General features: G+C 35.5%; 1 protein-coding gene across 3 annotated transcripts in view; it reads left to right on the top strand.

Moving 5' to 3' along the window:
- The window catches only part of LOC150092414 (golgin subfamily A member 2-like), a 380,033-nt gene that overhangs the window by 211,851 nt on the left and 153,540 nt on the right, over positions 1-14,642 (top strand). For all 3 annotated transcript variants that reach the window (XM_090415174.1, XM_090415173.1, XM_090415175.1), the window contains exon 14: positions 328-546. In XM_090415174.1, coding sequence (XP_090271300.1) covers positions 328-546 — 219 coding nt within the window. The remainder of the gene's footprint in view (positions 1-327; positions 547-14,642) is intronic.

Raw genomic sequence — 14,642 nt, 5'->3', positions numbered from 1 at the left:
TAACTAGTGGTGTACCACAAGGATCAGTGCTTGGTCCACTTTTATTCAATCTGTATATTAATGATATTGGGAAGGATATGACAAGTGACATACAGCTATTTGCTGATGATGCAAATATAAGTAGGGTAATCAGGAATGCTGCTGATATGTAGTATACTTGCAGAATGATTTCAGTAGGCTTGAATTATGGTTTCTCATGTATGGTTATATATATATATATATATATATATATTTTTTTTTTTTTTTTTTTTTTTCCCTTCTATATTTTATTTTGATTTGAGAAATAATTTGGTGTTATCGTTGATTAAAAAAAAAAACTTTTTTCAGATGAAGGATAATGCAAGCATGAGTCGTTTAGCAGAGCAACAAGAAACAAAAATTGCTGAACTAGAGAACCTCTTAAGCCGAATACAAGATCAAGAAGTAAACAAGGGAAATTTACTGGAAACAATGCAAAGTGAAAAAGTTGCAGCTAGCAGAGCTATGGCTCAAAATAGAGAACTGAAAAAACAGTTGGAGGAGTTACAAAATGGATTTGTTAAAATGGTAAGTCAGTTCTTAGTTTATCAATTTTATTATATTTTAAAATGTGATTCTATAATAAATCTTCTTCCATAATTTATCGAATTTGACATTGAATTGTAGATGTAGATTTTTATTGCAAATTACAGCTAATATGTAATTTTAAAATTATTCATTCTAGTAGCAGTTCTTTGTAATATAAACAATGCCAAAGAAAAAAATAAATAATTGGAGTTACTAACATTCTCAATTCTGGATTCTCGATCAACATCTTAGCACAAATTATAACTGTAGTATAGCACTCTATTAGATTGTTTGTAAAAACAGTTTTGTAACTGAAAGGAAATAATATTCTGTCAGCCAATAAAAACGAAGTTATGTCAGGCCACTACAGGTCAGGCATCTTAAAGTGACTATCTCCCAGTTCTTGGGCAGAATATTGCAACCCTACTTATTGAGTTAAGTGTGTTAGGAGTGTTTCATAGTGATTTCTGTGCAGCACAGTTATTTTCTTTCATTTAATTAGGGCTCATTAGAGCTAGTGGTCATGCAGGATATAGCATCTCCATTCAAGTCATACTCTACCTTCCCATGGTATGGCCTGTGAAACAGGCCATACCATGGACAGCTCTGGCAAGGCAAGTATTTCTGCCTTAAAAGCATATCTTTCCTAGTTGGAGAGAAGGCCAACTAGCTTTCTGGGTAGTAGATGTCGTTTATCATCAAGTTGAACACCAGTTCCCCCTTTTTTTTTTATGCGTGAAGTGGCCTTTGTGATCTTTCATCTCCAGAGTTGGATTTTCAGCTTTTGTATTTCCCCCTTCCTACAACATATAGTGTGAGTGAAGACCTCCATGTTCATTTTCTTTACACTCTAAGCTTTTAACTAAGGAGACTGTACCTTTTCCATTTAAGGATACAGCTGCAAAATGATTTCTACAGGTTGGTCAACAGATCATACATGTAGTGAAACCTGTTGGTAGCTCTTCAGGGGCTTCTCATTCAACTGGCAAATAATTTTACTGTTATTGCTTACTATTATTGTAGTAGTGCCTGGAGGGAGTCAAAGTACAGCAGCTTGCAGGGAGCACTATCCACAGTTATGGTGGGAGTGATGACCCCCTCCTCAAAGTCTTTCATCCCAGGTGTATACTGCTGCTCTTTTAATTTCCCATTATTTTACTGAGATGATATACAATTAGTCATTGCAGTTCTCCCACCCACACACACAAAAAAAATCTCCAATCAAATGTCAGAATTCTATGCAATAAAAAAACAATCAAAAAAAACTTTATGGTGCTTTTACTAGCATCAGAGATCTTAATTCAGAGGTCTGTTATGGACTCCACCCCTACAGTCATCCAAACCTGATATGCTGTTTATCACTTAACCACAACTGCCATCCTTTGCTGCAGCATCTCACCTCAACATGCCTCATTATGCTTCATGATGCCTATCATAAGGAAGGGGGGGGGGGATGACTAGGCCTATACCAAAAGTGATCTGGAATCCCCCTTTATATGAACTGCTATGGCACAAGATTTCTTTACCTCCCTCTATTGTCTTCCAAACTCAGATTTCTTCTCTGACATTTTTGACTAACTATCTCTGGAAGTTGATTACAGACAGTCTTATTACCCAAGATATTCTTTATTGGTGATTTCACCTTTCACTATTCAAATTGGCATCTCTTCAACTTTACAGACCAAGCCGGTAAAGAAGCTGAATTGTTTGCTGTCACTAATAATTTAACACCAACCAACCAGAATTCTAGATAATCCACTTCATTCTCCCAACATCTTGGACCTTTTCTTAACTGCTGCTTCCTCCAAATATATCATTGATGTTAGTTCTCCTCTTGGAAAGTCTGATCTAGCCTTATCCATATCTCCTTTTCTGCAGATTGTCCCTCTCCATTCATTCATTCTCATTCTGTGAAACTACAACAGTGCCAATTGGCATGAACTTTTTTTTTTGTAGGGAATTCAATGCCTCATTTCCCTGGTCTGATTTTGCTTCTGCTCTTCTGATCCTAGCATCTGTTCTGATATAATAACAGAAATTACATGTTTACATGATTCTCTGGAGTCAAAAGACTCATCATGGGAGACCCACACAAACTATTATTCACATGATACCTATTATATCTCTCCTTAAATTCATTCACCATTGGGACATTCACAACCACTTCTGGCAATCCCTTCTGGTATGCATAAAATTCACTGAAAACAATTTATTCAAAGACAGTTTACTGAATGACATTTACCAAAAGGCAATTAATCAAATAAACAATTCAGTAAACAACAGTCAATCCAAAAAAAAAAAAAAAAAATTCATTCAAAGGCTGTTCCTCGAAAAAACAAGCAAATCACCAGTTCATCAAAAACACAATTTATTGAAAGGCAAATCACAAAAACCAACAATTCATCAAAAAGTCACAATCCATCGACATTGCAATCATCAAATGAGCAGTTCACCAAAAAATGAATGATAAGGCAGATGAAGTCTGTCAATCAAAAAAAAAAAGTAAAGTAAAGCCTCTTTGAAATGATATTCATAAACAGGAATGTGGATATTTATAATTTGGTCCTGTAACGTATCAAAAATAACTTTGATTTTTATTGGATTAACTGCAGTGCTGTTTGAAGCATTCCTATGTATTATTCTCCTTTGTATATTTTATGTGGACAATGTATGTTAAGATATTTTTATTTGTTTCAGTCTGTAGATGCATGCCAAGTATTTTATGTGTATTTTACATAGTTATGGAAAAGCTTATGAAAAAAATAATGTTTATTCAAGAACAAAAATGGAATCTTTTCCAGCCACTTCAGGTGTCTCTCCCCCCCCCCCCCCACACACACACACAGTATATATAACTGCTGTCTTATTTTTTACCATATGATAAAAAATTATATGTGAAGGCCTCAAGGATATAAATCTTTCCATTTTGAAAAATATTTACATTTTTCCTCCTTGGTTTTTTTTTTTTCCAGTGCTTAGACTATTGTCCATCATATATTAACAAAGTTCAAAAGTTCTTACCATTTAAAAAGACTTGGAATCACCGATTAAGTTACAGGACCAAATTATAAACATCCACATTCCTGTTTATGAATATCATTTCAAAGAGGCTTTATAGTGACTATCAAGACACCCCCCCCCCCCCAGGACCTTATTCAAAAGTAAAGTCCCAGAGGCATTACTTTCAAGTGACATCTCTAGAGATAGTAATGAAAATATATGAAAAATATTCTATACAGTATAGATTGATTCAATTTTTTTCTTATTTTAAAGATTTCTAATTACATCCTCCACATTACACCAAGAACTAAATTATAAATAACTACTCTTTGTCTTATATTCACTGGTTTGAAAGTTTTCAGAGATTTAATTTGAAATCTGTCACTTCATTTTGCCATTTCTAAAAATGAAATAATATTGTTCAGGGTTCTAAAAGTGGTTCTAAAATGGAACTATTTCTTTGCAATTGATTATTTCAGTTACTAGCTGCTTGCTTAATCTCCCATAAAAATTTCCCAGCATTTTTTTTTTTTTTTTTTTTTTTTTTACTGAACTCAGATCTCAAAGCAACATGAGATTTCTCTCCTTTGTGTCATCCTGACATCAAACCTCTCTTGGTATAAACACATTACAACCATTGTCTCCTTGGCATCAAAAACTTAGGATTCCTCTTTTGCTCAAGTTATTACTTTATCTGAACCCTGTACAAATCATAAATCTATCCACCAATTGACTACTGCTCACAATTTTGGTGTGATGCCCCAAGAGTTCCCTAAAAATACTCAGTGCAATACAGAAGAGAGCAATTAGACTGATTGATCACTCACCTCTGACCAACTCGATACAACTGCTTTTGCATAGGTATTTAGTCTAATCTTTATCAAAAAAACCTTACCTTTACTGGCAGATACATTCATCAGGCGGTCGAGTTTAGTTAGTCTAGAAAACGTGTTTTTAAAGTTAAATATAGTGTGGCTTTTTGTCACAAATTGTGCTGCAATTGTGCATCGGTTAGAAACAAGTGTCCTTCAGTGGTATTATTGTTTAGAACTGTGTTGTATATATTGTGTTTTCACTGCCGTTTGTTTCACTATATCAACGTGTAAAGATGGCGTCCAACAAGAAACGTACGTCAGCGGCGCGCAGGACTTCTACTACTACACGAAAGGCTGGCTCAGCGTTAGATTTTTCGCAATGGATGCATTGCGGAAACTGCTATATGTATGCACCGAAAAATGTGAAGGATCTGTGGTCGGTCTGGCAAAATGAGAAGAACGAAAATGTCGACGTATGTGAGAAGTGTCGGGATAGGCTGGAGCGTTTAGGAATGGAAGCTGACATCGGGACCATAGCGGAAGAACTTCGCCGGGAGTTTATGAAAATGAAAAATGACCTTCATCTTCTTCATGAGGAAGTGGAAGTGATCGGTAAGGAGATACTGGAAGTTAAAGCTGAGTTTAATGTGTTAAACAGAGAAATTAGGACTATAGAGATTACTTTAGCTGAAGTAACTAGAACAGGATTACATATGGGTGAGTCTTTGGTGAATGATTCAGTAATAAATAGTATGGGAGTGATTGGGAGTCAACATAATAAAACCACAAGTGGCCTAGAAGAAATGAGATGTAGTGAAAGTGGGGGGGTAAGTAATAGAGAGTTGAGTAATGAAGCTGGGAGAGTCATGCTAAATAGTGTAGAGAATGAGTCCATGAGTGTGGACTTGAATGAAGTTAAGAGTGGTAAAATATATGGTGATTCTATGATTAAGGGTATGGAGAGTGGTATGCATGAGGAGTGCTTGGCTGATGGGACAATAGAAAGAGTGGCTTTAGCAATAAAGAGAGGGCATGAAGCAGACAAGATGATAGTTATGGTGGTTACGAATGACCTGAGAGGTAGTATAAATCGGGTAGGAAAAGATTTTAGAACATTATTAGATATTGTGAAGAGGAAAAGTGTCAATGGGAGAATAGTGTGTGTGCTGCCTCGTTTTGACAATTACGAGTTAAGTAGACGAGCAATGATAATGAATGATATGATTGCAAGAATGTGCAGAAAAAGAGGTCTGGAGTTTGTTGATGTTTGGAGTGTGTTTGAAGGAAAAAGGCAGTTGTATGCTAGAGATGGACTGCATCTTAACATGGAAGGACATAAGCGATTGAAGAAGTTATTGTTTTCTGAACAGGTTGAAGTTATTGGGCAGGGAAACTAATATTGAAAATGAGTGTAAGAGAGAGAAACTTTAGCACTGATTGTGTATTTATTGATCCTTATAGGCTGAATAAATTACAGAAGAGAGGGGATAAAAATCGGCATAGGACTACGGTAGTTAGTGACTTATATATCAGTTCTAAAGCCGGTACAAGATCTAGAGGGAATCTGCAATTTTTGTATACCAATGCTAGAAGCATTCGAAATAAGAGAGAAGAATTTTTGGCATTAATCAGTGAAATCTCACCAAAAGTTGTGGGCATTAGTGAAACTTGGCTGTCAGCAGAAGATGTGGTTACTGGAATTGAATGTGATGGGTACAGTATTTTCAGGGAGGATAGAGAAGATAGAACAGGAGGAGGAGTACTGTTGATGATAGCTGATGTGTTGCAGCCAAAGAAAGTAGTATATCATGATGATAGACATATGAATGAGAGTTCATTTGAGGCAGTCTGGTGCGAAATAGTGACCAACGCAACCAAATATACAGTTGGATGCTGCTATAGGCCAGGGAGTACGGGGACAGATATTGAATTCATGCATCAGCAACTTAGTGCAATGAGTGAAGGCTTGGTGATTATTATGGGGGATTTTAATTACGGTGATATCAATTGGAAGGAGGAAATATCACGTAGCAAAAAGGAAATGGAATTCATACATCTTCTACGAGATAATTACTTGAAACAGCACGTAACTGAAGGGACACGTGGTGTGAGAGTGTTGGACCTGGTTATTGGTTCAGAGGTTATATGCATAAGTAAGGTGTCCTCGTTACCTCCAGTTGGTGAAAGCGATCATGTGGTATTGACTTGGGAGGTTGCAAAATCTGTGGATTTTTCTATTAAGAAGGGGTATGTACGGAACTACAGGTTAGGCAATTATAACAAGCTTCGGAGTGAGCTTGCAGCCATCCCATGGCAGAACATATTGCAAGGGAAAGATGTTAGCTGTGCTTGGGATAAAATCAGCGGGTATCTGAGGAAAGCAATATCAGATTGTGTCCCCATGGTTAGGAGGTCAAACAAGGCAGGCATTAGATGGATGAGCAGTAGTATCAAGCTTGAACTGCAAAAAAAGAAAATGTTATGGAGAATTTACAAGGAGAAAGGCGATCAGGACACCCATGAGCAGTACAAGGCTCAAGCTAGGAAGGTTACCAGCATAGTAAGAAAAGCTAAATCAGATTATGAGAAGACCTTAGCCAAAGAGATCAAGGGTAATCCCAAAGAGTTCTTCCGCTATGTGGCAAGTAAGAGGAAGAATGACTTCGGAAGGATAACCTTAGTGGGTGCTGATGGTATTGAGGTGACAAAATCAGATGTAATAGTCGAGTTACTGAGTGATCACTTTTCAAAAGTCTATCATCCAAGTGAGGATATCTCTATACCTACAGCAATACCTAATGTGAGAATTGAAGCTAAAGAATCAGAGGTATTAAATATATTGCAAAACTTAAATGCAAACACTGCGGTAGGCTTAGATGGAATATCAGCTCGGGTGTTGCGTGAATGTGCAAATGAATTGTCAACCCCTCTCACCTGGATATTTAACTTAAGTTTGAACTCTGGTATGGTCCCTAGGGAGTGGAAGTTAGGCAAAGTGGTTCCTTTGCATAAGGGTGGCTCTAAAACTGCAGTATTGAATTACAGACCAATCACCATCTCAGGAGTAGTGGTAAAAGTATTGGAAAAGTTGGTTAAAGACAAAATTCAAGAATGGGTGGATCAGGATATGATACTCTATAGAGGCCAACATGGTTTTGTTAAAGGTAGATCCTGCCTTAGCAATCTATTAACTATTCATAATAGAATAACATCTGAGTTGGACAAAGGAACTGGCTACACAGTGGTACTTCTGGATTTTGTTAAGGCTTTTGACAGGATACCCCATAGAACACTGTTACGCAAATTGGAGCAGATGGGAATGGATATTAAATTGGTGATATGGATAGGAGAATGGCTCAGGGAGAGATACCATAAGGTGGTGTATGGAGGAGCCGAGTCCAGAATGAGGCAGGTGACCAGTGGTGTGCCTCAGGGCTCTGTGCTTGGGCCAATGTTGTTTAATTTGTATATAAATGATATAGGAAACGGCTTAAAGGGAGATATTCAGTTGTTTGCTGATGATGCAAAGTTGTGTAGTGCAATAAAAAATCAAGCTGATGTTGAAAGTTTGCAGGAGGATTTAAATAAGCTGGTAAAATGGGCAAAAGAAAATGGATGTCAGTTCAATGTGGAAAAGTGTAAAGTCATGCATTTTGGGATTAAAAGATTACCAGCTGTGTACTACATCGATGGAAAGGTACTCCAAGAGATAGATGAGGCTAGGGACTTAGGGGTATTGGTAGATAGGGAGATGAAGTTCAGAGGACACATTGCTAAGGTGTCCAAGATTGCACATAGGATTACTTGGTTGTTGAGGAACACACTGACATCCAGAGATAAAGAGGTTATTATTCCCCTTTATAAAGCATTGATACTTCCACATTTGGATTACTGTGCTCAGGTCTGGTCACCTGGATTCCTTGGAGATGAGGAGGCTGTGGAGAGGGTTCAGAGAAGAGTGACCAAGTTGGTGAGTGATATAAAAAATGCTCCCTACATTGATAGATTGAGAGCTTGTGGATTGCAGAGATTGGTTGATAGGCGAAGAAGAGGGGATATGATAGAAACATTCAAATTACTAAAAGGTTTTTATAGGATTGATGCAGGGGAAATGTTTCAGCTGTGTGATAGTGATGGAAGAACAAGAGGTCATCTCTGGAAATTAAAGAAGAGTGTGGTTAACAAAGGTGTCAGAACAAGGTTTTTTGCCTGGAGGGTGGTGAATGAGTGGAATTCATTGCCTGACTTAGTTGTGAGCTCTTCGTCTGTAAATGAATTCAAGAAGAGATATGACAGATATTGTTTTGCTAGTTTGGGTCTCCCGCGATGAGTCTACTGACTCCATGGAGATACCCGTAATAATAATAATAATAATCAAAAAGTCTGCTCATCGCAGCTCTCAAAAAATTGTGTTATGAGGTATAATTAATAGAACACATAATATAGTCTTCTCTCTTTCAAGCTTACAACAAAAACTTCTCACTCTCAAACTGTTACAGAAATTAAATAGTTATAACCCTCATCAAATCCAGCAGATAATTTACTCCTATGTTCCAAACATAAAGATTCTTCAACAGACTACAGGGTTCCTTATGTTGGTATTTCTGAATCTGTTGGTAGAATTTTGAAGAAGTATCAGCTTATTTCCACATATTTTCCTATCAACAAAATTTCTCTTCTGTTACCATGTATAGAAGATATCTTTTTTAGATAAAGCCTCCGTAGATCAGTCGGTATAGACAAAGCCTTTTGGTTGGAAAGACTGGTTTCGATTCATATCCAAGACCTGAGGAACCTTTATCTGGTCTCGTTCAACTAAAGGTTAGTTAGCTGGTCTCATACGGATGTAGGGAGTTTTTTTTTTTCACCCAGAAGCTCGTTTTTTTTTTGTCTCCCAGAACAGGCAAACCAGCCCCGTAAACACACATGGATCTACAGTCATAACTAGTACATATCCCTCCTATATGAGGGATATGTACTTAATCCCTCATATAGGAGGGCTCAACTCATCCTAAGGGATGGGGAGGAAAGGGGGAACCCCATACAAAATAAATAAATTTTAGATGTCTTCAAAAGACATTCCTTGTAAATGTAATTTTACGTACTTTGGACAGACAGGTCATGGAGCTATAGAGACTCTATCTAAAAGACATCTGTACATGGTAAGAGATGAGAAATTTTGTTAATAGGATGGTATTACATTGAATATGTAAAACTACAAAAGTTTGGTCTGGTACAACTTAGTATTGACACTAAACACAGTATCCAGTGGGATGAAGCTCATCTTCTCCATAGAAGCAATTTTAAATATGAACGCCTTTTGAAAGAAAATTGCGATGCCTTTTACATTGACCTGATTGAATCTGAACAGTTGTCTCTCTTTTCCAAAAGTTTGGGAGATTCTCATTTTATGTAAACATCAAAAATAGTTTTTCCTAACCTGAATTCTCTTGAGAGATTCTCATTTTATGTAAACGTCAAAAATAGTTTTTTAATATTATTTATTAATATATCTAGCTCATGGCAACCATTTTTAATTGCTAAACCAACTGTTGCATGTAACTTATATTACCATTCTTTGAGTTGCTTGTTTCTACACACTGGTGATGTACTGTTAAGTACAAAATATCTGTATTTTCATTAAAGTTAATTACTGTGGTTATCATGTAATTTGTTGTTTATAGGTATTTAGTATCTGCTGCATTCATCTTCTGTCAAATTTCACGAGAACTAAGATCATTACCCCCCCCTCTCTCTCTAAAAAAAAATCCATTGAAACACGTGCATCTACTACCCAACATCCCTTCTCCTCTTTCATTCCTACTGCTGCTGTACTTTGGAACAGTTTCTTCTCCTCCTGTGGGTTTCCCAAAGAATACAATACACAGGCCTTCAAAAGTAATGTGAATGACTTCTTATTCAGACCTCTTTCGTACATAGTACTAACACACTATAGGTTGACCAACCAACCTTTTGTGTGTGGGTCTAACATAATAAAAATAAAGTTCACTCTTTTTTTCAGTAGATAAATACAGTGGGCACTTTTAGCACCTCTCATGTGAAATATGAACACATTTATGCACTAAAATTCTTATATAATAATTAAAAAAAAAACTGCAAATTTTCAGTGACAAAAGATAAAATTTGCATCTCAAAGCCTCTTGCTTGCAACATATAAATGTAAGCAAAAGGAAATTTACATTTAAATAACTTCATAAAATGATAGCATTTTATAATAAACTGCTTTACTTTATTTTATTTCTTAAATTTGTGGGATATTTTAATATAAATGGATATGCTACACCACAGGCTTCCTTTAAATTTCTACTCATACCAGGTATTGTTCTGATGCAAGATGTCTTTCCAGTTATTTCTGTGGAAGGTATCTGGCACCTATTCAGGAAGCTGTAGTTTCTCTGTCTATTAAATCTGATATGCATTTGTGTCTTTTCTGCAATCTCCCTTGGCTCACTCAGGTGAGCCAAGGGAGTTTGCAGGATCTGAATATTCTTGTTACTTTTGTAAGAGATTTAAAGCTAGCATTAAGGCATATTTGTTAAATATTCTGTTTATTTTTTCAGATAACCATTTTATATATGAAATTGTTAATTCCTTATTGTAGTATTATTTTTTCTTTATTGATATATTTTTGTTGAGAATTTTGTTATAACTATTGTTTATAAACATGTGCTGATTATTTGCATTTTATTTAAACTCTTGCTCATCAGAGCAAATTCTTATTGTTCTTTTTAATGGTGTTAAGGGCATCTAGTTTTTGTGTTGAATGGTAGTAAGAGTATTGTGTATATTTCATCTTTTGGTAGATAATGAAGAACTGCAAGCCAGAGGGAAGATACATAAAAAGTGCTTTAAGAAATGTGTTTTGGTTTGTGATATCTGTGGAAAATTACATATGTTTGTTTAGATTTTTAGAATTTGGTGTATCGCAGCTAAATACTGAATTTATCGTCAACATATCTGAACCAAATTTTCAGTTCGTTTATGGTATAAATGTGACATTTATCAAGCAATATATAGTCTGTATTTCAGCTGTAAGTTATCAGTTAGAAATGAAGTGCAGGAAGATTTTTTGATGTTATATCAAGTGTGAGATAAGGGTACACATTATCTCCACTGTTATTCATCATTTAGGTGGATGTCATTGTGAAGATAAGTGACATTAGACCTGATATCAAAATTAGAGATATCCATCTCATCTTAGTATAACATCATCTACATAAAATATCCATTTTATGTAGATGATGTTATACTCTTAAATAAATCCAGAACAAATCTGCAGGATTGCCTAGCTAAATTGAGTGCTGTAATAAATTGGGTATGAAAATCAGCAGTAGAAAGACAGACTATGAAAGGCTTTACCAGTGAAAACATCAACTGATCATGAATGGAGAACCTATAGAACATTTCAGCTGTTTAGGCATAATTTTTAGTGAAGATGGCAAATTAAATGTGGAAATAGACAACAGGATTGGCAAAACTGTTATGATTGGAAGTCAGTTAAATAAGTTTACATGGAATAAGAAATAAATTAGTCAAAACACTGTATTAGCTATATACAAGACTGTGCTCAAACCGTTTTTAACATATGGATCTAAGAGCTGGCTTATAGAGATAACATGATGAAAGACTGGAGACTACAAATATGAGAGAGAGTTCTGAGAAAGATTAGGAAAGCAAACAGATGACTCAGTGGCAGAATCATATTAAAAATGAAGATATTAGGAAAGAGCTTGACATTGTTACCATTCTGTAATTTGTTAGCAGAGCTAATCTCAGATGGTACAGTCACTTAAACAGAATGGGAGAGGAAAGGTTAGCAAAGCAAGTGTTTTTTGCTAGAATGACATAACAAGGACCACGTCCATATCCCATATTCCATTCAGCTAAAGCAAATGGAATGTATAGAAAAACAGAACTAGATATCTTAAGAGAACGGATCGCAGCCACTAGATCAGAGCTTTCAAAGATAGATCAAAATACATTTGCTATACATAGTGAATATTTGTTAAATTTTCACTACCATCTGACCTATGGGATAGCATTGACAGAATTACATCCAACAAAGCTACAGTTGCAAATCATAAGAAATATAATTTAATAAGAAAGTATAATTGCTTCAACAAGAAAAACATCTAGATCAGGCTGAAGTTGTGATTACTCTTTCTTCCAGTCCTGTCTAAAACAGAAAAACATCTCCTAATGAAAGGCTTTAATTTTGCCTAATCTCCACAGAACGTTCCAAAAGTAGACATCATAACACAAATTGAAAAGAAAATCTGCAATTTGCACCCAAATTGCAAAGGGATCTGCTGAATCTCATCTGCATACAAACTCCAGCCTTATTACTGAAATGTAAAGTACTACGTAGAAAAACTTACTAAATCAGAATTCATAGCCCTTAAAGAATTAAGATGAGATAAATACATAGTAATAATCAAGACAGAGAAAGGAAATGCAACAGTAGTTATACAAGAAAAATGAACAACCTATTAGAAGATTCCAATACCTATTCATCCTTAGACAGGGATCATACATGGCACACACATAATAAAATCAATGACTTGATCAAAAGTTACCTAATTGGCCAGAAGAATTTAAAAAATCATTAAAACATCCCTTGGTCCCGAGAATTTATGGTGCACCAAAAATTCACAAAAAATGTATTCTGTTACAGCCAATTGTAGATGGGAGAGATTTTCTGATCTCAAACTTAACAAAATATCTGTCAAACATGATATCGCCACACATAGGAAAAACAGAAACACATTTGCAAAGAATAGATTGCATTTCATTGAAAAAGTAAAAGATATAAATATTGAACCTTCACACATCTTAGCAAGTTTTGATATGGTCAGTAATAATAAAGAGAATAAAAAAAGAGATAATAAAACTTCATATCCCATATTCACCAATGTACCCAGAAATAACACAGTGGATCTACTTGTAAACTTTTCCCACCAAACACTGTAGGACTATTCAGACACTCAGAGAGAAAACTTTTTTCATATTTCAAGACAAATATTGGGAACAAAGAAGGACTTGCCATGGGTTCCCCCATTTCTCCAGTCCTAGCCAACCTGTTTATGAAAAATTTCGAAACTAATGCATTAAAAACCTATCAGAAAAAAACCAAATTACGTCGATTACGTTATTTGTTACATTACGTCGATGATATTTTCGTGATTTGATCAGGAAAAGTGGATGAACTGATTGCTTTTAAAGATTATCTGAACAACTTGTATTCCAATATAAAGTTCACTATTGAACTAGAACAGCACAAAAAATTACCTTTCCTTGATATTCTTGTCGAAGTAAACAAAGAGGAAAAAAGGGTTATCCTTCTCCATATACAGAAAACCTACCACAAAGGAAAGATTTTTAAATGCCGCTTCACACCACCATCAATTGCAAAAGATAGGCATAATTAAAACTTTATGAGACAGGGCATACAATTTATCAAGCACACCAATTAAAAAGAATGAAGAACTGCACTAACTGAAACAGAACCTCGCACTTAATAGTTTTGAATCCAAGACGGTCAGAAAAATTCTTAATACGTCTCCTTCAACTCCCTTATTTAAACAAGATTTCAAGAATGCAATCACGCTGCCTTATATCAAAAATGTCATAGATAAAGTGGCTGTATTGCTCTGCGAGTACAACATAAAAGCAGCTTTTTTTATCTTTACAAAAAATATCAAGATTCCTATATCCACTCAAACCTCCACATCACCCCATGAAAAACCAGGCATCTGTGAGATTCATTGCTCTCGTGGCATTTGTTATGTAGGTCAAACAGGAAGGTCGGGAGAGATCCACATGTCTGAACATGTAAAAGACATCGAAAAAAGAAGAGAGCATAAATCAGGCCTGGCATGCCACACAACCACTACTGGCCATCAAATCTGGCAACAAACAGAAATGTCATATACTGATAATAACTGTTTCAGAAAATTTAAAGACGCCTCACAAATGCTTAGGATTCCTGTACAATGCAATAAAAATTAAGGCTTAATTTTACATCAAGTATGGTCTGCTTTCATCAAAAATTTAACTGCTACGGACGATGTAGCATGTGTGATACCACAGATCATGATAGCAATAACTAACAATGTTCCAACATTTGTATTCTAGTTTGTCAATTATTTAACAGTTGTGAAGTTATTTAAAACATCTAATATGTGTAATTAATTATTAATAGGCTTTTGTTGTGTAAAACTTATGCACCATTACCTCACGAAACTTGTCGGGTTTTTAATT

The sequence above is a fragment of the Typopeltis vanoorti genome, chromosome 26 (assembly GCF_054136105.1).
Source record: "Typopeltis vanoorti isolate ZY-2024b chromosome 26, IOZ_Tvanoo_1.0, whole genome shotgun sequence".
Lineage (NCBI taxonomy): Eukaryota > Metazoa > Arthropoda > Arachnida > Uropygi > Thelyphonidae > Typopeltis > Typopeltis vanoorti.
This window is presented reverse-complemented; position numbering and strand designations above follow the sequence as displayed.